Raw genomic sequence first — 26,455 nt, 5'->3', positions numbered from 1 at the left:
GTTCTTCTGTGACATTAAAGCCCCGGTCTGCCATGACTTCATCGCCATAGTCGAGGTACTTGGTGAAATCTGTCTGGAGAACAAGCTGCTTATCACTAATTTTGCCGCCCCAGCACTCCGAAATATACGAGATTAGCCCATTAGGTGTGAGCCCCACCAGTACCTTTATGGTGTTGGAGTTCTTGTACTGAGACCAGGTTGTGCTCTGTGCCGTTGAGGCACTTGCCCTTTCAAGGCGAATCTCTGTGCTGTCAATAATTACTCGAACGTGACGAAACCTCTGGCATTGAAATATTTTCGGTTGCCATGCGTGAAATGCCACATCGTCTGGCCACACAACGAGCCCTTTTAGCTCACTCACTAGTGTTGTGAGGGCACTTTGAAATATTGTTGACACATAATTTTTATTTATCTTAAAGAGATCCGCCAGAAAGCACAGGTGAATATCAAGGCGTAGCCTCATCAGCACGAGCAAAACCTGGTCTTCATGGCTCATCGTTTCCACAGAAGGGCAAGCAGTTCTATATACAGACACAACCCATGCAAATGTCTCCTTATTTGGCAGGCCTGTGTAGTATGCAACCTTTTCAGAGTGCCCGGCTATGGCAGCATAACCCCATGCAGCAGCAGCACCGTTCGCTTCTGAACTTCTTTTTGCTCGAAGGTCTCGAAGTTAATTTTCCATGATTAAATAGCGCTCCTGCAATGCATTATATGCTCGACATTTCTCCGGGTATTTCTCTTGCATGCGAGCCTGCAGGTTTCTTGAAAATCCACCCATGTGGTGTGATGGTGCAGGCAACTGTGCTTGTAACAATTGCATGCTCTCTGGCAAGTCGTTTGATGCCTCATCATCTGAAAAAACAAGTTCACAATCAGTAGCCATTGGAGACTGTCAATATGCTCTATGTTGCTGATGAGAAACAGTTTTGAGAAATAAAGTGGCGCAAGCTGCTTGGTTATCATGGTTAGTGCAGTTATTTGCAGGTTATTTGCATGGGGGCATTTGACATCAATGTGACCTGCGCAGCTGTGTGTGATAAAGAACAGCGAGAAGTAGGATTGCGAGAACAGTGATCTTGTTACGATAATGTCATCCATGAAGCCATCCTTAGTGCGTTAGAAGCAGTAGGACTTGGTTGTAAGATATATATGTGGGTGTGCAGCTACTTACAGAGATCATTCTATGGTGCACACAGAAAACGGCCCGACATCTGAGCATTACGGTAGCCTAGAAGTGCCTCAAGGCGGAGTGCTTAGCCCAACACGTTTCAATCTAAGCCTCATTGGATTAGTTGACAACCTGCTAAGCACCGTACGACTTTCCATCTATGCGGACGACATCTGCATTTGGGCATCAGGTGTAACACGACTTCAGCTTCGCGCTCGGCTTCAGAAGGCAGCCACAATGACATCTTGCTACCTTCGTCAACAAGGATTTGAAATTTCATGTGCAAAGTGCGCAATGCCACATTCACCAGGAAGCCGATGTCCGCTTACGGCATATCAATTAACAGACAACTTATACCGTACAGCAGAAGTCGCAGGTTCTTGGGTGTCGTAATTGACAGAGACCTGTCTTGGACTTCACACGTGAATTACGTGAAAAAGTGGCTGACTGCTATCTGTCACCTGTTGTTCCTCGCATAAAAAAGTTGGGGAGTATCTATACACGGTATGTTACAGCTGTACGTGGTGTTGTTCGTTGGATTCCTGCGGTACAGCCTGCTTGCAATATTCAACACCTGCAAGACTAACTTGCGTACGATTCAGAGCATTCAAACCCAATCCCTTAAGATATGTTTTGGCTTACGTGCACATCTATACCGATGGATCGACTACGTCGTCCAGTTCTGGTGGTGCGGTGGCTATACCAACGCGAGAAATAACACTGCGGTTCAAGACATCACATCTCACGACCTCACAGCGGCAGAACTAACGGCTCTGCGTCGTGCACTGGAATTCATTGAGTCTGAAAGACCTGTAAAATGGGCTATGTTTTCCGGCTCAAAACCAGCATTGTGTATGCCGGTTTTGGTAATTTTTACCAGTGTTGGCATTGTGTATGCTCTGTGTTATATGTGCCGAAGGCAACAAGACACTTAATTGTGTTTCACTGCACATGTTCTTGCCTGAAATAAAACTGTACAGTGATTTGGTTTTTTGACTTTCCTTCATGGTTACAAATGTGCTATAACAATGCATGATATTCCAGACATACAAAGAGGTAACAAACACGCTGTATATATGCTACAAGCATAGAAAGGTTATCAAACCAATAAACGTAAAAGAAATGCACATTTCTACACAATGACTGAGCATGACATCATAGCTCACTACAAGTCAGCAACACACTATAGTTTTAAGTCAAGTAATTTAAAAAGGCTCTGAAACACATTTTCTTGAAACCTGAGCAACATGCTTTCTACCAACCAGCGTTTATTGCGCCGGTACTTCATGTGAGAAAGGGGAGGGAGTACTTGCAGTCGCATCGAAACATATGTCTCAAAATTTGGAGCGCACAAGCTTTTCAATGAATAGAAAAGTTGCAATGCTTATCAGGATTTTTGAAGGCTATGAATTGAAATGACAAATTAAATAGTCAAATGAAACTTGGTTATACCACTGAGAAAGATAACCCAGTTGCTAACAAGTGGCCAAGCATTTCAATGTTGCTGTGATGCAACTCAAACTATTTGTAAGCATACTTTACTGGAATCATGCACTGCAGGTGTAATGTGGCACCAGGGTGCAACCAGCAGCACACAAGCACAAAGTGTTAACGTAATTGCAAGGCTGGAAAGATGCACAATGAATTCCACTAAAAAATATTAGTGCGCGAATGACAGATGTAAAAGATGCCAGTATGAAGGGCAAGCATGCATAGTCACTTCAATTGTGAGGAAAAACTAAGTCAAATGTAGGGGAGTTGCACACAGTTGCTTTTAGTACAGTAGTCGGATTTTGCTGCAAGAATGCTATGTCATCATTGCAGAAAGCCTACACCTTCACGGACTACAAAATAAAAAATATTGGGTGACATATAGCTGATCTGCGAAAACAAGCTCTTGTGCAGTACAACCACCCAAATAATATACATAATGACGCGTGTGCTCTATAGGTAGACGACAACGACGATGGGCACATTAACGGACTCCGTCTAGTGCAAAGACAATGCAAAGAGCAGTTATATGAGGCCTGAGTGGCATTTGTCATGTACATAGCAAAGTCGTCTAATGTAAAGCAACTACTGCTTACCAGTGCTGTCTGGTTCCATCTCGTCCTCTCCATCTGATGAACAAACAAGCAATAAATGAATTGATACATCATTCAGCTCCAATAAGCTGTGTTATCTAGCAGCATCATAAGCACAATATCAGATGTCCTAAAACTGAAAAAAGCACACAAATTTTACTAGTGGCAAGACTTGCAGTAGGACATTTCTTTGCCTAGTGAAACCTACAGATAACAATTTTGTATATGGAGCTGTCTGGATTGGCACCTGAGGCAACAAAGTGCCATGTGTGAAAGCTGGGCCAGTGTTCAAGGCAAAAATGTCGGTTAAACGCAGGAAAATTGAGTTAACTCGTTCCAGCACGCCTACCGCACTCGACTGCTTCTACTAGAGTGAGTGGACGTTTCTGCAGCAATGCAATATGTCTTCCCCAGCAGAAATGTTGCAGCATTCTCTAGTGAATCGCAGATAATCGGAGTGACATTTCCCTGATCTGCGAAAAGCTGCATCTGTGAAGTCAAACCACACGCGTCACACACATAGAAGGCAAAGAGCAGTCATGTCAGGTCTGCGTGACATTTGTCATGGCTACACATAGCTAAAAGCTTTGATGAAAAACAATATATGGCTTACCAGTTGGATCCGGTTCGATGTCTCCCAAAAACAACGTTGATGTGACAGCATCTCCATCGGATTCTGCCAAAAAGAATTGTGATGCAATAAGTTCAAACGAGCTGCAAGAAGCTGCGCTGTGCAGCTCGTTTGTCCTCGTCCTTGTCAGTGTGTGTTAGCGCAGTTAAAAAATTATACCATGCATGTCAACCAACTAGCCCGACTTGGAGCTCTACAGCAGTACAAACACTGCAACACACGTTAAAAATGAGACAGGAACACAAATTAAAAACAGCTGCCTCGCTTGTCATCAGGACCCGAGGCAACAAAGTGCCATGTGTGAAAGCTGGGCCAGTGCTCAAGGCAAGAATCTCGGTTAAACGCAGGAAAATTGAGTTAACTCGTTCCAGCACGCCTACCGCACTCGACTGCTTCTACTAGAGTAAGTGGACATTGCTGCAGCAATGCAATATTTTTTAACTGCGCTAACACACACTGACAAGGACGAGGCAGACCTTGTCAAGGACGAGGCAGACCTCGTCCTTGTCAGTGTGTGTTAGCGCAGTTAAAAAATTATACCATGCATGTCAACCAACTAGCCCAACTTGGAGCTCTACTGCAATATGTCTTCCCCAGCAGAAATGTTGCAGCATTCTCTAGTGAATCGCAGATAATCGGAGTGACATTTCCCTGATCTGCGAAAAGCTGCATCTGTGAAGTCAAACCACACGCGTCACACACATAGAAGGCAAAGAGCAGTCATGTCAGGTCTGCGTGACATTTGTCATGGCTACACATAGCTAAAAGCTTTGATGAAAAACAATATATGGCTTACCAGTTGGATCCGGTTCGATGTCTCCCAAAAACAATGTTGATGTGACAGCATCTCCATCGGATTCTGCCAAAAAGAATTGTGATGCAATAAGTTCAAACGAGCTGCAAGAAGCTGCGCTGTGCAGCTCGTTTGTCCTCGTCCTTGTCAGTGTGTGTTAGCGCAGTTAAAAAATTATACCATGCATGTCAACCAACTAGCCCGACTTGGAGCTCTACAGCAGTACAAACACTGCAACACACGTTAAAAATGAGACAGGAACACAAATTAAAAACAGCTGTCTCGCTTGTCATCAGGACCCGAGGCAACAAAGTGCCATGTGTGAAAGCTGGGCCAGTGCTCAAGGCAAGAATCTCGGTTAAACGCAGGAAAATTGAGTTAACTCGTTCCAGCACGCCTACCGCACTCTACTGCTTCTACTAGAGTAAGTGGACATTGCTGCAGCAATGCAATATGTCTTCCCCAGCAGAAATGTTGCAGCATTCTCTAGTGAATCGCAGATAATCGGAGTGACACTTCCCTGATCTGCGAAAAACTGCATTTGTGAAGTCAAACCACACGGGTCACACACATAGAAGGCAAAGAGCAGTCATGTCAGGTCTGCGTGACATTTTTCATGGCTACACATAACTAAAGGCTTTGATGAAAAACAATATATGGCTTACCAGTTGGATCCGGTTCGATGTCTCCCCAAAACAATGTTGATGCGACAGCATCTCCATCGGATTCTGCCAAAAAGAATTGTGATGCAATAAGTTCAAACGAGCTGCAAGAAGCTGCGCTGTGCAGCAGCAGTACAAACACTGCAACACACGTTAAAAATGAGACAGGAACACAAATTAAAAACAGCTGCCTCGCTTGTCATCAGGACCCGAGGCAACAAAGTGCCATGTGTGAAAGCTGGGCCAGTGCTCAAGGCAAAAATCTCGGTTAAATGCAGGAAAATTGAGTTAACTCGTTCCAGCATGCCTACCGCACTCGACTGCTTCTACTACAGTAAGTGGACGTTGCTGCAGCAATGCAATATTTCTTCCCCAGCAGAAATGTTGCAGCATTCTCTAGTGAATCGCAGATAATCGAGTGACACTTCCCTGATCTGCGAAAAGCTGCATACACGCGTCTCACACATAGAAGGCAAAGAGCAGTTAGGCGAGATCTGCGTGACATTTGGCATGGCTACACATAACAAATTTGAAACAACTACTGCTACATGCTTTCATCTATTTCTGTCTTGTTCTCACCTTCTGCTTCCGATGACAAAAAAACGTATGCGATAATTTTCTTTGAGTTGCATGTACCTTCGTTATGCAGTAGCAGTATAAGCATTTCCCAAAATGAGAAAACACAAAATTGAACCAATGTGGCTGACTCAGTGTGGCTTGTCCTCAGTTTTCTGAAAACTATGGCTAGCATTTCTGAATAGAAAGCAATTAACTTACCTGCTTCAGCGTTCGCCTTGTCTCGGCTGGCATAAGCAGCATAGGCTGCTACAACGCATCCTGTGTGGGCCGCTGATCCGTGGTTAGAAGCTGCAAAAGTGCATCAGTGAGCTGAATCGATGGATAACCTTTGGCGGTAACGGAGTCTTTGAACCATTGCCAACAGGGCGTACCTAACGTTCTATCATTGACAGGAAACACTTTTGACAGCGCTGTAATGTCGAATTCTTGCGCGTCATTAAATCATCATAAGCTGTCATGTTGCCAAGACAGAAACATCTAGATCGCTTGACCACCGCAGCAAACGATATGTATGCAGTTGCGAGACTGGGGATGTTATAAACACCACACGCCGTCATGCCTGCGAGGAGTCGCACATGTCGCGAATATTTGATGATGCCAGTCTTTCGATGTCTCATAGGTCCCGCGAATAACAAACTTTAGATTTCATAAATGGGGGGAAAATGCCGCGTTATTTTATGTAGCGTGAGAGAATGCATTCCTTTAGGGCTGAGTGATAACCCGCCGCATACTTCAGCAGAGGGCACGCGAAATGTGAGCATTGCCGGCCTGCAGCTCGCCGCAACTGTACGACTTCGCAACCGCCACTTACCCGAACAACGTTTCCGCTTCAACGTCCGTTCGTATCTGTCGCATTTCTTTTCTTCAGCTTCGCGGTTAGCCTTCTTGAAGGCAAAAACGTTAGGTGCCCAGTCCGGGTGGTTCGGGAATGGAGACGGAGCGCCTGAGTTGATAAGATATAAATGCAGGGCACTGTAACAGTTGCACGAATGTAACAGTAGCGTGCCTAAAAGCTCTACGTAACAAGAGAATCTCACTTACCAGTGATGAAATGTAGGCCGCAAATCCTGCTGCTGTCCGAGGGCTGCCATTTTTCTCGGCGCACAGCTTGCACCCTTGCCTTGCAACGAGTGTTTTCTTTCGGAAAACGAAAAAAACCGACGCCGCTGCCTTTCGCCGCGCGCTTGGTGCATCCAACAGCGCAACAACTAACCACCATGCTAAACGTGGTAGATAGACGGCCGCAAAACAAAGCAACACCAGCGTAAAGTTGCGCTCGCCCAGACCCACTACACACGGAGCACTTAAATGTTATTGCGATAGCAATTATATGGACACTCCAAAGCAGATTTCTGCCGTCGGCGTCGCCGTCGCCGTCGCCGTTGCCGTCGCCGTCGCCGTCGCCGTCGCCGTCGCCGTCGCCGTGAGGTTCCGTATGACGTCAATGGAGATGAAATCGTCGCCGCGCGCCACCGAACGCTGTATGTGCGAGTGAAAGGGCGCGAGGGACGCGCGCTTTCACGGGGAGTGAACGCACGGCGGAGAACAAACGCGCGTTCTGTGCCGTGCTCCCTTAAGGGCTGCAGAAGTAGGCGTCTCTTTCCTCCTTTACAATCACCCTATATGTAGAGCAAACGCGCCTTCTTGTGACGCACGAAAGGCCGTGAGGGGGGGGGGGGGGCGGGGAAGGGAGGCGACGTTTAGCTGCGGCACCAAGTGCCTATTTATATCAAAGGCTCCGGCAACAGTCACCAACGCTGCACGCGTTTTGAGCGAACTCGGGCAAAACGCCGACGGCGTCGACAACAGTTCTGCGTGTTGCCGGCGCTGCTGCATGTCCAAGTTTATACAGCTCATAAAGCTAATATCATTACTCCGTATAGCTCTCTACTAAGTTGCTATCGCAATTGATGCTTCGCCTTTCGGGTGAAACTGCGACAACTTTTTTGCCAACCAGCCGTAAACTACAACCACCCACGTGCGCGTAAGGGTCATGTGACATGACGTCATTCGTTCTGTGTGACGTACCCCAGGAGAGGTCTATTAAGCGTCTCTTTCCTCCTTTTCAATCACTCTCTCTATATATATATATCTCTAGTCTCTCTCTCTCTCTCTCTCTCTCTATATATATATATATATATATATATATATAGAGAGAGAGAGAGAGAGAGAGAGAGAGAGCAAACGCGACGACTTCCGTCGCGCGAAAGGCCGTGGGGGGACGGGAGGGAGGGAGGGGAAGCGACGTTTAGCTGCGGCACAAAATCCGTATTTATATAAAAACGTTGCGAGGCGAGAAGGTGGTAAAGACTTTCGACGCTGCTCGACAAGTTTCCCGTTCTGATCTCATTGAAAACCTCCGAGCCGCCCCCAGAGGCCCAGGCAACAGTCACCAACGCCGCGCGCGTTCGGTGCAAACGCAGGCAAAACGGCGATGGCGTCGACAAGAGTTCTGCGCTTTGCTGGTGCTGCTGCATGTCCAAGTTTATACAGCTGATAAAACTACTATCCTTACTTCGTGTAGCTCTCTACTAAGTTGCTATCGCAATTAATGCTTCCGCTTTCGGGTGAAACTGCGACATTTTGTTTTTTTTTTGTTTTTTTGCAGTCGTGTTGGCGAAGGAACGCGGGCTGCCGTGACGAACGTTACCATTTTGTTGGCGTTCGAGCACGGAGCTGACTGAGCACCTGAAGCTAGGTTAACAGCGCGTTCGCAAAGCTTTCTCTTCAACGACGGAGGGCTTTCAAATGCGTAATACTGTTTCGCAGAATGGCGCATAACGAGGTATAAAACTTCGCTTTTACCGCGAAGCTATTAGTGCGACTACACGTTCTCCAGAACATTATATGGGTCTTTTCATCCTGTCCTGGATTAACTTGATAATATACGGCTTTTATATTATGAGGAAAAATACAGCATACACTGGGTGACGTGGAGTACATTCTTCAGTGTGTCGGTTAATTTGAGGGGATAAATCAAAATTGATCAGCCCTTGCTTTCTGTTTATTAGGGTGCCTCATATGAAACGCTTACAAAGATTCCCCGATGCCCGAGAGAACCAATTTTCTAGCAATTTAGCATTTGTAGAAAATGGAGTGTACATTATGGATGCCCTGTACCGATTGTTCAAGGTACGTAGCTTAATCAGGGTACATTGAACATTGACAGAATACTCGTGTTTTATGAGTTTTCTTTATTTCCTTAGCGTTGTCGCGTGGTCACTCGCCAAGCTGTGGACGTGGCGCGTTGACGGCGAACCCTCGTAGGCCCATCTCTTGGTATGGGCATCGGCGGTAGACATGGCCGGCTTCCCCGCAGTGATAGCAGAGCGGGCGGTGGTCGGGGGCGCGCCAAATGTCCGTCTTCCTCTGGTAGCTGCGCTGGGCGATGGGCGGGCGTGCTGGCGGCGGCGGCGGTGGACGACGGAACTGCGGCGTTACGGGGCCCTGGCGCGAGCGCGGAGGAGGGCCTTGATGACGGGCGACGGCGGCGGATGTCATCGCTTGCGGCTGTGGTTGAGGCGATGCCGGAACTTCTGGCACTTCCAGTGACCGCTGAATCTCTTCTTTAACTATGTCAGCGATCGAAGTCACATGAGGCTGCGACCTTGGGAATAATTTCTGCAGCTCTTCGCGTATGACCGCTCTGATCGTCTCGCGCAGGTCGTCGGCGCCTAGCGCTTGAGCTTCGGCGTAGTTTGTCAGTGCACGGCGGTTGTATTGCCTGGCTCGCATTTAAAGCGTCTTCTCGATCGTTGTGGCCTCCGAAACAAATTCTGTCACAGTCTTGGGCGGGTTGCGCATCAATCCGGTGAATATATGCTCTTTGACGCCCCGCATCAAGAACCGAACTTTCTTTTCCTCAGACATATCGCGATCGGCGTGGCGGAAGAGGCGAGTCATCTCCTCCGTGAAGATCGCGATGTTCTCGTTCGGCAATTGCACTCTGGTTTCTAATAAAACTTCGGCCCTTTCCTTTCGCACGACATTCGTGAAGGTCCTCATGAAGTTCTCACGAAATAGGTCCCACGTCACCAGGGTGGTCTCTCTGTTCTCAAACCAGGTCCGAGCAGCGTCATCCAATGAAAAATAAACATGGCGCAGCTTGTCGTCGTCGCTCCATTTGTTGAACGTCACTGTCCTCTCATATGTCTCCAGCCAGGTTTCAGGGTCTTCAGCCGATGATCCACGAAAGGTCGGTGGCTCCCGAGGTTGTTGCAGCAGGATGGGGGACGCTGGTGCTGTCATTCTTGTCGTAGACTTGGCCTTGATTGCTGTGGCCTTTTCGGGAAGAAGTCCGTACTCCGGCAGAAGTCCTTGCTGCCTACGGCTAGCTCGCTCGTCCTTGGCGACTTTGGCGTTGTCCTCTGGCTTCGGGCTTGGATCGCGGCTTTGCGGGGGCGTTCGGTGCATGAACGAAGTAGCACCTCCACTAGATGTCACGTAGTTGTGACGGTAAAGAAAACAGTCGTAAAACTGTGTATGACGAAACTGGTTGTTTATTGGGCGAACCTGTGCCCACAAAAGCAAGCTACACTCAAAGCACAACGATAGCGGCGAACACAGTCGGCGATCGTCGAAAATCTGATCAGCGGCGAAACGCGTCGGCTTTTATACCTGAGTCATCGAAGGTTCCAGATTAATCCCTGATGCCCGCGGGTCTTCCAGAAAGTTCTAGACAATTCGCGTCGGTCATACAATCAGATAACATAAGCGTCGGTGAAAACACGCCACGGAAAGAGGCATCGATAACGTTCTAGAAACTTGCGATACAGGCGCGTCCTGCGCCGAGCGATAAGGTTTAACATTTGTTAGCCGGTGGAAAGCGGTCACCGGTGAAAGATAAACATGTATACGTGTCAATACGATCAACGCAGTAGGATTGTCCGACTTCCACAGTCAACAAAACGATGCACGTTTTTTACGCTGTTTTACGATGCACGCATTACGTTGTTGTTAGCGGGTGACGCGTAAGTGAAGTTCATATTACGTAGGTCAATTACGTCTTTTGCAGTAAAATGCGTATACGACCATTCAGAAACGTCAAGAGTGTGCTTCACGAATGGCGCAGAATTCATACCGCTGTTCGGGGAGATTATAACTGCCAACAGAACCAATTTTTATGAAAATAGGGAGAAGATTATGCCCGATCTTTGTGCGAGGTATACCTAGATAAAGTACAGCCTTTATAAAAAGCTTCCATCAGCAGATGCTCGAAGGCGTTATGCCACCGCTAATTATTTAAAATGTTTCCCAGCATCCTAGCAGGGACCATGTCATGGATAATGTATGGTCAAAGTTTAATGTTACTGGTTCAAGTAATCCTACTCACCTGTGCTTAATTAACTGATAAGTACTTCTGGGGCGCGATCTTGTACGCGTTCCAAAATGGAACGGAGGCGTTTCGTTCCATCGAGCCGCACACGATTGGTCAATTTGAACGTCGCGGTTGAAATTGACCAATCGTGTGCGGCTCGATGGAACGGAACGCCTCCGTTCCATTTTGGAACGCGTACAAGATCGCGCCCCTGGACTAAGGTTTCGTCTTTAGATGCATGAGTGCACAGGTACTACAATGCGAAAGTACGTCAAACAGCTTCAATCTAGCAATATGGGAGGCGGGTACTCAGCGTCTGCAACGTTTAAAGATAGCTGTTCATCAATTTAGCTAAACAATAATCAAAACATCTTATCTTATTAACTTCTAATTCGTGTGACACCCTGACTATAGGAGTGTTTGTCAGTTGACCTTTCGTATATGGTGGCTGTGTTGGGCCGCACTTTTGACCTTGCGTGCGAAAACGCAAATTTAACTTTCTTGACGTTCATGCTTAACCGATTCCCCCAGTGCTCAAAAAATTCCCCCAGTACTCGTATTTAAATTTTAGAGTTGTTACGGTTGATAAGCCGTTTGCTTGAGTAAATGGTTCTGAAAGCAAGTGCTCCTTAGCGGACAGTTCTCGAAATAAACATTCTTATCTACGAAGCAAATAATTATCTGCAGCCTTCTCTACGCTTTTGCAGTTAACTTCACACCATCGTTTACTGCTAGTATCAATACCCCCCGACTTGGATAGACGGTTGTGAGGCATATCCAGAGATAGATTTAAAATCATAAGCGTTTCGAAGACCTTCAGAAGTGTAGTATCGTCGTATGGCACAACATTACAATAGTCCACAAAAAGAACTGTCGTCTTTAATGACGACAAAAAACCATATATTGACGCGAAATAAGTTTGCAAGTGGTGACACTGGCCCCTTGAGGCGAGAACGACGAAGTTTGTGGTTGCATGCGCACTCTCCGAGGATCAGCTATTGCTAAAGGCAGACGTTTTTTGCCATTCTGTCGCTGGTGAACTGTTTTAGCTTGTACTAGCTGGGTGACAATTTTGGTGGAGGTGCTGGGTACGGTAGATGTCAAGATCTCCGGAGCGTACCCCAGAACTAAGCCCGGCGAGTAGTTCAGCCGAGCTTACCCTTGTGCACGTACGTACCAACCGACGTCTCCAGGGACTCCAGCCACAGCACGGTCTGCTACCTGAACGAACTAGAATGACGAACCAACCACCTCCTGTCGCTACTGCAGCATCGCACGTGGTCGTCAATCACACCCGGACGCAAGAATCCGTTCCACGGAAGTGCTTCAGAGGACGCCGAGGACTGACTTGACCATTTTGACCGGGTTGCCAACCTCAACGACCGGACCCAAGAGCGTAAGCTACGCTACGTGTACTTCGCTCTTGATTCCGCGAAAGCATGGTTTGAGAACCACGAGGCGACACTTACGTCATGGGAGGAATTTCGTCGGCAGTTCCTCAATGACTTCGCCAGGGCGGACAGGAAGGAGAGGGCGGAGTTAGCAATGGTGGCGAGAATTCATGGTTCGTATGAATGAGTGACGGCGTACGTAGAAGACAGGAATCGGTTCTTCAGACGTGCGGACCCTTCTATGATTGAAAGCAAGAAGGTGCGCCACCTAATGCGTAACGTCAAAGAGGAAATCTTTGCTGGCCTCATTATAAACCGCCGACGACACTTGCAGAGTTCCATGACGAAGCCACTACCATAGAAAAGGCCCTTCAACAGCAGGCCAGGCAATACAACCGCGACGCCGTGATTTCAAGGGAGCTCTCTGCCGTTACCCTCGGCAACGACATCGGCCCCTTGCGAGAACTCATCAGGGCTACCATCAAAGAGGAACTGCAGATGATGCAGATGTAGAAAAAGACTAATAAACGTGCGCAGACGGGCACGGCGAAGAGAAGAAGTTGGAACGATGAGCTCTCTGTCTGGTTTCTTCGCGTCTCGTTAGTTTTTCTACATTTTGGTGCCGAAAACCTCCGTGCGGACTCGTTACCTTCATCGCACGTCTTCAAGGACCTTCTACTCTACCGCTTCGCGCTGCGGGCCGCGAGGACTGACTAGATAACGCATCGTTCGTGATCGGCGTGGAGACCAGACAGCTATCATGAGCTAGTCCGATGGATCGCCTCAAGACCAAGCGATCGGCTCGACGAGCACAGAATACAAAGATTCTGCAGGAAGCTCGGTTGCTGCTTACAGATCCTACCGTGGACAAGCCCAAGCTTTCAGGTATTTTTGACCGTCTATCTGCTAGTAACAACGAACTCTCGAAACTTAACGATGCACTCGAAGAGCACATTGCCGACGATGAGCTCGAAGCAGAATACGTAACTGCTGCAGATTATAACGATCAAGCTATCAGCATGCTTGCCGAGATTCGTTGCAAGATCGACGCTTTGGAACGCGCGGACAGTACAGCGGAGACTGCTTCTCAGAACTCAAGCCCGACAGTTCCTCATGCTATGCCCAGAATTGGCCCAAGGCTACCGAATCATGATATGCCAACATTTAAAGGCGACATTCACAAATGGGCAGCTTTCTGGGAGCAGTTCGAGCAGACTGTTCATCTCAACAATGCTATATCGACCACGACCAAGTTTTTCTATTTACGGCATTATCTCGCCGGGGAAGCGGAAGCGGCCGTTGCCGGTTTACCGACTTCTGAAGCTTGCTACGCAGATGCCGTAGAACTTCTCAAAGAACGTTTTGGCGATCGTAAAAGGATAGTGCAGCACCACCTGACAGCGCTTCGCCATCTACCTCATGTAAAGTCCGGAAGCGACGTACGCGGCCTCAGGCAGCTGTATGATTCCGCGCAACTGCATATCCGCTGTCTGACTGCACTAAACGTACCCACTGTCAGTTTCTCGGCAATGCTGATTGATATTTTACAGAAGGCATTGCCATACGAGATTGTTCTTGCATATACGCGAGGAAAGCGGAGTCAGACTTTAAGACAACCTGAGTCTGATACGAACGTCTCGGAGCCAGTACTAGCAGCTGCAACATCGGAAGCGGAGTTAAAAGAGCTGCTCATGTTCACACGTGTTGAGGTAGAAAGCCGAGAGCAGTGCAACACATCGCCGCAACGATCTGTCGATAACCGTGCTGGGAAAACTCGAGGCAGCAGCACCGCTTCCATACTGCACAGTGCATCATACAGCTGGAACGAGTGCTTCTTCTGTCGATCTAAGAAGCACGGTACACGCTCCTGCGACGCAAACCTATCTCTTGTTTCGAAGAAAGAGAAGCTCGCTAAGAATAACCGCTGTTATAGATGCGCATCACGAGGTCACCAGGCACGGTCTTGTCATGTCAAACTCACGTGCTCAGCTTGTCACGGAAGACACGCCTCGAGTATATGTGACCCTAACTACAGAAAGAAAGACACTCCAGCGGAAACTTTGCAAACAGCGGTGGCTTCGGGCAGCACAGCAGGGATTGTCTCATCGCAATCAGTAATGCTTTGCGACAGAGATTCCACAAATGCTTGCGCAAAGACGGACAAAGAAGTGTACCTGCAGACTTTTCGCGCTTTTGTCGTTAAAAATGACAGGTCCAGATAAATCAGAGGGATTCTGGATGGAGGCAGTCAGAGATCATTCATCACAGAAGATCTCGCTGTGAAACTACAACTGCAGATATTGGGAGAAACCCGAATTGGGGCGTTCAACACGTTTGGCAACGCATCCCCATGTTCTGCTGAAATACGCAAGGTTGTTGAAGTACCATTGCGTAGTCAACACTGCTCCGACATCCATATTGTTCAAGCAATTATAGTTCCAATTATCTGTCACGACATTGCTGCGCCGACAGCTGATAACAACTTCATTCAGAAGCTGCGATGTGAGGGCAAATTTCTTGCTGACGACAAGAATTTTCTTGAAGCGGAGACTGAGAACGGCCTCAACTTGTTGATTGGAGCTGACCATCTTTGGAAAATCATGACGGGAGAAGTTGTCAGGAGCAAAGAAGTTCAAGGATTGATCGCAATCAACACGGCACTTGGTTGGACACTGCAAGGGCCGAGTCGCCAAAAAGCCTGTCTTGACTGCGACGTTAACGTTATGGTCTGCGTTCTGCGAGTGGACACAATTAGAGACAACGAAACAGCGCTACCTTGGAAAGAAGACCAGAAACAGCTACTTGGAAGCAACCATGATACCGCGCTCACACATAAACAAAAACTGGCAAAGAAAGTATTATTGGATGAAGAAAGTATTATTGGAGCGATACGACACAGTCACTAAGGAATACCTGGAGCTAGGGTACGCTGAAGTGGTACTTAAGGATGTTCCTATTGATAGGGCCACCTATTATATGCCATATCGGGAAGTTATGCGAGAGAAATCGCTGACCACCAAGCTCCGGTTTGTGTTTGACTCATCGTCACACGCTCAAGGCTTCCCATCCCTCAACGACTGCTGCGATAAAGGGTTCAACCTCAACCCAGAGCTTCGACAAGTACGGCGCTCATCATGCGATTCGAAGCATTTTCACTGCGCCATGTGGACAGATTCAACGAGCACGCTGAGCTGCATCCGGGATGACTACGAGAAGTTGTGTCAGTCTGTAAAGCATAGAGGGAAGGAAATCGCCGAAGCTGCTGACCCACTGCAATGGCGTTACTGCCCAGGAGAAGACAACCCGTCAGATTAATTGACTAGGGGCGTATCTTTAAAGGTTCTACGTACATGTCGCGACTGCTGGAAGGGACCCGAATAGCTGTCCCGGCCAGGATCGGCCTGGCCTGCAGACTCAGACATGCGCACACCGATCTAAGAAGAGTCAGAGTGTGACACGCAACATGTACTGATTCAAGCACCGGAAAAAGTGGACACCCTGATGGACGTAAGGAAGTTTAGCAAGCTGCAGAAGCTCCTGCACGTCACCGCCTGGGTATTTTGGTTTCCGGATCGAAGCAGTCGTACTCAAACGTCACTAGGAGGAAATATTTCGACAGAGGAGCTAAACTTGGCTGAAATGTTCAGGTTATGTCGTGTAAAGCTCGAAGTATTCGCGAATATTGAACACCTTCAGCTTAGAGACACTGTCCCGAAACACTCTGTACTGCGCGATCTCCACCCTCACCTGGATCAAAGCGGGCAGCTTCGACTTAGTGGCCGACTTGAAAATATTGACGCTACCGAGCCCTTTCCAATATGTCCTGCGCACTTTCTTGTCGGGCATTCATTTTCTGCCTCCCCAGAGCCAACCAACAGCGACTACGGAGCTCTAAGTGCTGAGTCTACGCGACGTGACCTCATCGAGGAGCCTATATTCTCTAGAAGTATTTGGCCACTGGGACGAGTCATGGATATCTTCCCTGGCGAAGATGGAATAACCTGAGTCTGCCGTGTGACAGCTCAAGATGGCAAGTTTACAAGAATACCAGTGCAGAAATCGCACAAGCGTGAATTGGACTTCGCTACTGGGGGGCAGGAGTATGTAGAAAAAGACTAATAAACGTGCGCAGACGGGCACGGCGAAGAGAAGAAGAGGTTGGAACGATGAGCTATCTGTCTGGTTTCTTCGCGTCTCGTTAGTTTTCCTACAGCAGACTACCGATGCCACTGTGGGACAACTTTCCATTGCGGAAATGGTGCGCGCCGAGGTCCGACAGGCTGCCCATGTTCCTGGACAGTACGAGGCACCACAGCAGGGAGCGTGTGCTGAAATGAATCACGCTAAAGCTGTACGCTGTCCACCATCTTCAAGTGCGTACAGCATGGTAAACCCCGCTAGCCAATGGAGGTAAGCTTCAGGCCTCGCAGTCCACCATACATCACCAAAGCAAGAACTAGGAATAGCGACGTCTGGCGCACCAAAGACTACAAGCCCCTTTGTTTTAACTGTGGCGAAGCCGAGCACATCTACAGAACGTGTCCTTATTTATCGTCATTATCGTCATTATCGCCTTATTTAACCTCTGTGGATTCTCGCCGAATGCACCTCGTCCGCGACCTGGTGAGTGGCCGCCAGAAATATATTTTCGTCGCCAATTGTCGCAATGTTGATCAGCGATGGCAAGAGCCCCGTTCGTCGTCTCCTCATCGTTACAGGTCACCCTCACCAAGTTCAGCCTTCTCTCGCGGCGCTCCCAGACATCACTCGCCTAGCCCGGTTGGTCGCTAAAACTGCGTTCGTCGACTGTACGCAAGATACTCCACTATGACGACAACGACGAAAACAGAACGAAGCAGACGTACAGACGCAGTCAAACACCCTACGAGAGGTAGTAACGTCGAACATTCCCGTCACCCTAGACGACGAAGAATTAACGGCGTTAATCGACACTGGAGCGGACACCGCAGTTATGAGCATGGGCCTTGCCTGCAAGCTGAAGAGTTTCTACCGAGTGAATGGGGTTTCTACCGAGTTTCTACCGAGTTTCTAACGAGTGAGTGGGCTTAGCACTGCAGGAGGCCATCTTCTAACCCCAGTAGGAAGATGCACAGCGCGAGTGAGCATTTGTGGGTTTACGTACCTCGGAGATTGCGTTATTCTCCCAAGTTATTCAAGGGACCTAATTCTGGGAATGGACTTTCTGCAGGCTAATGGAGCCGTGATTAACTTACTAAAGTCGTGGGTAACGTTTTCGAAGGCGCAGGCCTTAGCAGGGAGCAGCACTGACGACACTTATGTCAACGCCTTGAGGATTGTCGACGAGAACATCGCGGTGCCGCCAAGGAGCAGCGTATTGACCCTTGTAACCTGCGACGCATTCGACGACTATAAGGGTATTACCGAGGAAAATATCCTGCTGCTGCTCGAAAGACACATCTACATCGCCCGGGGCCTTGTTCGATTGCTGAATAAGTGCTCGCACGTTTTTCCGACGAACTTCTGCAATTAGTATAAGCACGTCCCTCAAGGTACAGCTGTAGCATTCCTGAACGACATTGCTGACTTGTCCGACGTCGGCAGGTTACAAGTCACTACACCGGATGCAACAACTCACGTCAGCTTGAGTACCCACGTCCACATTATTGCTGACTTAGCAGATGTACAGAAGGATCAGCTGCTGGGCTTAGTGACAGCATTCTATGGCTGTTTTTCCACGTACTCTAAAGTCCAGCGCACCTCCGTTACGCAACACCGGATAGTTACAGAGGAGTCGGCGTGGCCTGTTCGTCAGTATCCGTACCGCGTGTCGCCTATGGAGCGGCAGGCGTATAAGCGTCAAGTTCAAGAAATTCTAAATTATGACGTCATCCAGCCGTCGACAAGTCCGTGGGCATCGCCTGTCGTACTTGTAAAAAAGAAAGACAACAGACTCCGTTTATGCGTTGACTACAGACAGCTTAACCGAGTCACCAAACGCGACGTTTACCCCCTGCCACGGATCGATGACGCTTTGGATCGTCTGCGTCATATTCAGTTCTTTACTTCGTTAGACCTAAAGTCAGGGTACTGGCAAATCGAAGTGGACGAGCATGACCGCGAAAAAACCGCCTTCATGACTGTCGATGGGCTATACGAATTTAAAGTCCTGCCTTTCGGTCTCTGTTCCGCTTCTGCTACGTTTCAACAAATGATGGACACTGTACTCGTTGGATTAAAGTGACAGACGTGCATAGTATACCCAGACGACGTTTTTGTGTTTTACAGCACGTTCAATGAACATCTCGCGCGGCTACGAAGCATCCTTACCGCAATACGCAAGGCAAACCTCACCACTAATTAAAAAAAAAAAAAAACTTTTTGTGCGCAAAACAGACAAGGATGAAGAAAATGAGCAACACAAGGACGAGCGCTTTCTAACAACTGGTTTTATTTTCGAAGACCCACTTGATTAAAAACCCTCAGGTCTTCGTGATCCAGTCAACAGAACACAACAATAGCGCATATAACAACACAAAAATGCCATGAATCAGCGCAACCCGGTCAACATAAAAACAGCAATGCGCAGCAATGCGTTTCTGGATCGCGCAGATCTGTAGGCTTTTTAAGCAAGTGCGGTTTCGAAAATAAAACCAGTTGTCAGAACGCGCTCGTCCTCGTGTTGCTCCTTTTCTTCGTCCTTGTTTGTTCTGCGCACCAAAAGCTTTTTTTAATGGATCTGTTCCAACTAGGCCGACTCGCAGTTATGCCTCAGCATCAAGCCTGAGAAATGTTACTTTGGCTTCCAGGAACTCAAGTTTCTAGGCCACGTGGTCAGCTCCCAAGGTGTCCGACCAGACCAAGAAAAGCTCGCTGCCGTTTCCGAGTTTCCTCGTACTAAAGAAAAGAAGGCTGTTCAGTGGTTCCTGGGCCTCTGCACTTGCTACCGTCATATCGTTGAAGGCTTCTCAAGGATTGCTGAACCTCCCACAAGGCTGACGCCACACGATGTGTCATTTGCGTGGACGGAAGACAAAGAGCAGGCCTTCACCGATTTGTGCAAACGCCTTCAATCCGCTCCAGTGCTGGCGCATTTTGATGACACCGCGGCAACTGAAATTCACATAGACGCAAGCAACGTAGAACTCGGGGCTATTCTGGTTGAATGGCAAGACGGCGCAGAACGTGTAATAGCGTACGCGAGCCGTAGTCTTACAAAAGCAGAACCTAATTATTCAACCACCGAAAAAGAATGTTTAGCAGTCGTGTGGGCCATCAGCAAGTTCCAACCTTACTTATACCGCCGGCCATTTCGAGCGATCAGTGACCACCATTCGCTGTGCTGGCTTGCCAATCTACGAGACCCGTCAGGTCGCCTTCCTCGTTGGAGCCTCCGCCTCCAGGAATACGACATAGCTGTTGTACTACAGATCGGGCCGTAAGCATAGCGACGCTGACTGCTTGTCGCTTTCTCCTATTCCCTTGACGTCCTCCGACTTGGAGCAAGATTTGCCGTTTCTTGGTGTCGTCGACGGGGTGCGCATGACTGACTATCAACGTGCAGACTCTGAGCTACTTCCTGTCATTCGATATATCGAGGGAACTGACGTTGTTGTCCCACGCCCACTTTCACGAGGATTGACGTCGTACTGCCTGCGGAACGATGTCCTGTACAAGAAAAATTTCGAGAACCGCCAGGAAACTTTCCTTCTCGTCGTTCCGACGGCGCTGCGCGAGGAAGTTTTGCTGGTGTGTCACGACAATCCCTGTGCCGGCCACTTAGGCTTCACGAGGACATCAGCGCGCATACGGCAGAAATACTATTGGCCACACCTATTTTCGTCGATTCAGCGCTATGTGAGAACGTGCCGTGACTGTCAGAGGCGTAAAGTCCCACCCGTCAAGCCTGCCGGCTTCCTTCAGCCTTTGCATCCGCCTCCGCCGCCGTTCCAGCAAGTGGGAATGGACCTTCTTCGTCCGTTCCCCACGTCATCTTTGCAAAACAAGTGGATAATCATGGCAACAGACGAACTCGCTATGCGGAGACAAAATCTGTGCCGCGGGAAACTGCTGCTGAAGTTGGCAGCTTCTTCATCCACAACATCGTCCTTCGTCACGGTGCAACCGCTGTACTCATTACTGACTGTGGTGCAGTGTTTACAGCGGAGTTATTGCAACAAGTCGTCACGCTGACGCACACCGACCACCGAAAGACCACAGCCCATCATCCCCAAACTAACGGCTTAACAGAGCGTCTCAACAGAACATTGGCCGACATACTCTCCATGTACATTGATGCGGAACACTAAACATGGGATGAAATGTTGCCATACGTGACGTATGCTTACAATACCGCTGTGCAGGAGACCACCGAGTTTACACCATTCGCCCCCTTTTACGGAGGTCGTGTTACAATCCCCTTAGACGCCATGCTCTCGGTAGACCACGGAGCCATGAGTAATGACACCACTGAAGAGTTCATCGAGAAAGCGGAGGAAGCTCGCCAGCTTGCTCGGAATCGTATCCGCATCCAGCAGAATACCGACGCCTGCGGTTACAACCTGACCCGACGGAACGTCCAGTACTTACCAGGCGACCGCGTGTGGGTGTGGACTATCCGACACCGTGGGCTCTCGGAGAAATTGTTGCGCTGCTATTTCGGCCCTTATGAAGTTGTATACACGCCGCCTCAGTGATGTGAATTACGAGGTGGTGCCTCAAAGCTCTGATCCTGGTTCGAGCCGACGCCGCCACGTGCTGAAGTCCTCCACGTACTACGGGTGAAGCCGTACTATGCACGCGAGCGATAAGCAATCCTCACAAACCGCTTCAGCATTGTGTACGTTCCTGAATGTTGCTTTTTGTAGCGTCAGCTACACTGGCTGAGGTTGAGCAGTTTCGCGTGGCTCCTGGAGAGCCGTGCTGCGCATGCGCGAGAAGCAGTGACGTCACACGGCGCACAGCTGGCGCGCCCGGCGTTTGCCCGGCATTTGCGCTGGGCGTTTGATCGTTTGCGCTTGATGTTTGCCAGTGTGGTATAGCCACGGAGAAGGAGAGCGAAATTGCTGCTCAGCGGCGCAGAAGAGCGGAGAAGTTTAACTCATCGTATCCCGAAGTAGTTGCCTGGCAATTAACGGTTGAGCGTAGGAAGAACGAACAGAAGAAGGCTGAACGTACCGCGGAGACACCGGAGCAAAAGGAGGAACGTCTAGCAAAGCGGCGTCGCCAGAATGCTGAGCCGCGTGCCCAACCATCTCAGCAGCAGCAACAACAAGACGCCGTCGATGACGTCAAGGTTCACCGATTGACGACTATACGGTGCAACTTAGCGAAAGCGCCAGTGCGACTCGGACCTTCGAGACGGACTTTGTAAACAATCCGTTTGTATATGTCTGCGACGTGTGTGAAAGACTGTGGCACATGAAAGACTTGACGCCGGGAAGTAGTGCCGTGCGTGAAACGTTGAGTTTAGTGGTGCCGCCTGAGTGGGGTGAAACCGTGGCGCGGGTTTGTACAAAGTGCAAGAACTTTCTCGTTAAGCAGAAGATTCCACTCTATAGCGTTACCAATGGGTATCGTTAGCCGCCCATGCTACCAGGTCTACCGGTTCTGAACGTTGTGGCCGACTTAGCTCACGCTACGTATATCCTGGCATAGCCGAGCTAAGCCACTGCCAATTTTTTTAGGGGCGAAGCTCCTTATAGCGGCACCCGTTCGTCCCCGTCGTCGTCGTAGTAGTAGTAGTGTGTAACCAGTCTGAGAAAAATGAGAAAAAGAATTCCTAAGTTGTGTGCGTAGCGCGGAATCGAACCATGGACCCCTCGCTTCCGAGCGCGCGGCGTTAGCCCACTACGCCACGAAGCGGACATGGGCACACGCACCACGATGGCAATAAATACCCAACATTAACGAAAGGCCGCGTTTCTAGCGCGTTTCTAACGCGTTTGTGCTAGCGCGTTACGGCCCGTGTAAGAAGCTGGTGTAAGACGCTGTGGCCTCTCCGCCTTACCTTCAACGCGTTTCGAACGCGCTGCCCAAAGCGGTGGCAAGTCAAGTTCAAGTCGAGGAGCGTTTATGAATACGGGGGGTATACTCTCTCAGCAGTCATGTGATGGCGTCGGCAAACGCGGTGCACGTTCCCGCATGTGTATATGGCTGCGTAAGACGCTGTGGCCGCTCCCCCTTACTAGAGAGTACTGCACGTTTCTAACGCGTTTGTGCTAGCGTCCCCTTAAGCGGGAGATCCGATGATTCCCTCCGGAGCTTCGCCCACTCATCATCATTCACCCCGTGGATATGCTGTGATTTTTTTTAGGGGCGAAGCTCCTTAGGGTGTGGGTCTGTCCCTCCTCTGTAGTATTTCTACTCTGCCAACAACCGCGCTCGTCGCTCACCGCACCGTCTCTTATCTCCACACGGCTCTGACCTTTATGCACTGTGCATTCGCCGCTCAGTTTCTGTTGAAGCGATAGACCACATGTACCTTCGCCCGCTGCAGCGTATGGGCTTGCTGCCAGCGTTTTGACAGTCGTTGTCTGCAGTCATTCAGTGTGATCTATTCTTGTTTGTGCGCGCTCACACCACGCTTGTTGATTCAGTTAGTGATAGTCGGGCCACATTTTCCAACGCACGCTACACATGTAATGCTGCCCGGATCGGCAGTGCAGCGCTACAGGTGTGTCCCTTCGCACGCGCGCTGCCCACGGGAAGCGCTTCTCATCAACACCACCGTTTGACACGCGCCTTCTCGTGGTCATCGAGTGTCTCTTCATGTCGGTCTACTTACGCCGCAGCACACCTGCTTACTTAATCAGCTCATGTTTACTACAATTCATATTGCTACCAAAGCCGCTCACCTTACTTCGTATGACATTGCTGTGTTGCTATCGCATTCATTGCTTCGCCCTTAGGGCGAAACTGTGACATTTTTTTTTCCATAAAAGTAGACGTGGCTACCTATACTACGACGACGACGACTACTACTACATACTACAGAGGAGGCTCAAACCACTACGCCACGAAGCGCACATGGACACACGCACCACGATGACAATAAATACCCAACGAAAGACTGCGCGTTTCTAACGCGTTTGTGCTAGCGCGTTACGGCCCGTGTAAGAAGCTGGTGTAAGACGCTGTGGCCTCTCCGCCTCACCCCCGTATTCATAAACGCTGATGGCGTCGGCAAACGTGGTGCACGTTCCGGCATGTGTAAACGGCTGCGTAAGACGTTGTGGCCGCTCCCCCTTACTAGAGAGTACTGCACGTTTCTAACGCGTTTGTGCTAGCGTCCCCTTAAGCGGGTGATGGTGCAATTATAATGAGGGGCGCTGTTATAAAATAGGAATGACGTCACATATGGCGCGTGTCATTGGTGGAAGTCAATCGTTCGATTTAGTACGGCGAGACTGGGCGAATTACACGGAAGATTCACGGTTTACCGATGATTCCCTCCGGAGCTTCGCCCACTCATCATCATTCACCCCGTGGATATGCGGTGTTTTTTTTTTTTTTTTGTCTTTTCGTGTTGGCACTCTTGTCCATAGTACTCGCCCGCTGCCCTTGAAGGAACCGGGTCGGTCGCTATTGAGAGGGGAGAAATGACGCGAAATAAGTTGGCAAGTGATCACACTGGCCCCTTGAGGCAAGAACGACGAAGTTCGTGGTTGTGCACGCGCTCTCTGAGGATCAGCCATTGCGAAAGGGAGGTGTTTTAACGCGATAGCGTTTAGGGCCCCGTGTCGCCGAAAATCCGGCGTCGGCAACCGGTGTGTGATCGCGGGTGTTGGAGAAAATCATAAAACTACATCGACCGCGCAGGCCCTCCACTTGGTGCAAGGTGTTGGTTAACAAAAATTGAATTTCTCACAGTCAAATCCACCAGAAAAATGGTAAAGTACGACTTAACCATTCGGCGTCTGATTCGCCGTCGGATTGTTTACCAATCGGTGTCGGATTGTACTTGGAATGTACGAGAAAACCTAATTCTGCTACGAGGAAACTCAAACACAAACCCCTTTTCCAGCATTTCTACCAGACCTGCGCGCGTCGGGGGAATAGCAAACAATTAATAAAATTAAAAAGGTGCTAGGGCCTTCACATTTTAATATAAGACCACTTTATTGCCCCTGGAAAAACGTCTTTCCAGCAATGCGCTTCAGTTTAAAAGTGAAGCCGACTTTAAGGTGATCGGTGTAAGTTTCGTCTTTGGAAGCTGGCTTTCCCACGTTCAGTGTTGAAGTGAATGAAGGCTACTTGCCGTATGCGAACAATCCGATGCGAACGGTTCCCGATAACGCTATCGCGTTCTACTCTTAAAGGCGAAGCTTAAGCGTCCCCCAATGTTTTTGCCAATCTGTCGCTGGTGAACGGTTTTAGCTTGTACTAGCAGTGCTTGAGCGACTTCCCCTTGAATGACGTTGCGCAGAGTGGAAGGCAAAGGACTGGCAGGCACCTGGGTGAAGGGTACCAGGGACAGCTGTCGGGCGACTTCTTTGCGCACAAAGGCTTTGATCTGCGTGAGCAGCGACGCCTGGTCGGAACCAATGGCCAGGCTGGCGATTGACGCATCGGTTGCAGGAGAAGGCCTCGTCAAAGCTTGCTGCTTGCGCAGCTCGCCGTAGCTATGACAGAGGGTAATAACGTCGGCAACACTGTTCGGGTTCTTGGCCAGGAGCATTTGGAACGCATCATCATTAATGCCTTTCATGATGTGCTTATTTCGGTCTGCTTCTGACATGGTGGCATTGACGCGTTTGAACAGATCGACACAGTCTTCGATGTAACTGGTGGATGTTTCACCCGTGTCCTGCGCGCGTCGGTATGATCATACCGCCGTTACAGAAGTATTTGGTCATACCGCCGTTGCGGACGGCGGTATGACCAAATACTTCTGTAAAGGCTGTTTTGAACGTAGACCACGTTCGTAAATCAGCCTCGTGGTTCTTGAACCAGAGATTGGCCACGCCCGCGAGATAGAAAGCGACGTTCGTTAGCTTGGTAGAGTTGTCTCATTTGTTATGAGTGCTTACCCGCTCGTAGGACGCAAGCCAATCTTCAACGCCGTTGTCGTCGGTCTCGCTGAAGATGGTATAGGATCGCGCTGGCGGATAGCCCCAGCACAGAGAACGGGCGGTGACGGGAGCGTCTGCGGTTCGGCGTCTGGCATGGTGGAAGGTAGCGTCCGAGTGCAGAGTTTCAGGGTGGTAGAGTTGAGGGGTACCCAGCACGTCCACCAATTATAAAGGAGGTTTATTGGACGAAAGGCTGATGACGGGTCGAGCGTTTCACCAAGCGCAATCTCTAAGCTCGAGCCTCTGCAGCACGCGATTCTGTTGGCAATCCTGCTGCCGAAGTCCAGGCCTCCTTCTTCATTACAACACACACACACACACACACACACACACACACACACACACACACACACACACACACACACACACACACACACTATATATATATATATATATATATATATATATATATTGTGCTGGAGATTATCGGTGCCGGCACAGTGAAGTGTGAAAGAGGAAGTCGACGAACTAGTAGTGCGCGCTCGATTGGCTTCCAGCTCAGACTGCTCCGTCTTCTTGTACTTCGCTCGCTCAGACGCCCTGTGAACTTACAAGAACATCCCGTGACATTTGGTGGAAGTGCTGGGTTCCCGCCTTCCCCGACCTGAAGCTCCGCAGCCGTACGTTGTAATCTGCGACCACCATGACTGACGACGCCGGCCCTTCGCAATTCGCTCCCGCCCCGCCGGCTGCCGTGTGTTCTGGTGCGGTACGTCAGCGCGACCCTGCCATCTTCAGCGGCACCGACGATCACGACGTGGAAGACTGGCTTGCA

The 26,455-nt window shown here is 49.3% G+C and overlaps 1 protein-coding gene across 1 annotated transcript; it reads right to left on the bottom strand.

Moving 5' to 3' along the window:
- Positions 1-405: 405 nt before the first annotated feature.
- Positions 406-25,346, bottom strand: LOC125943597 (uncharacterized). Its single transcript, XM_049663065.1, has 10 exons — positions 25,062-25,346; positions 15,979-16,062; positions 6,962-7,040; positions 6,732-6,863; positions 6,119-6,208; positions 5,345-5,407; positions 4,683-4,745; positions 3,869-3,931; positions 3,259-3,291; positions 406-855 (listed from the first exon to the last, which is right to left on the bottom strand). The coding sequence occupies exons 1-10, from the start codon at positions 25,344-25,346 to the stop codon at positions 674-676; spliced, it is 1,074 nt and encodes a 357-aa protein (XP_049519022.1). The 3' UTR covers positions 406-673.
- Between the last annotated feature and the right edge of the window lie 1,109 nt (positions 25,347-26,455).

Source organism: Dermacentor silvarum, chromosome 2, assembly GCF_013339745.2.
Source record: "Dermacentor silvarum isolate Dsil-2018 chromosome 2, BIME_Dsil_1.4, whole genome shotgun sequence".
In the NCBI taxonomy this organism is placed as follows: Eukaryota; Metazoa; Arthropoda; class Arachnida; order Ixodida; family Ixodidae; genus Dermacentor; species Dermacentor silvarum.
This window is presented reverse-complemented; position numbering and strand designations above follow the sequence as displayed.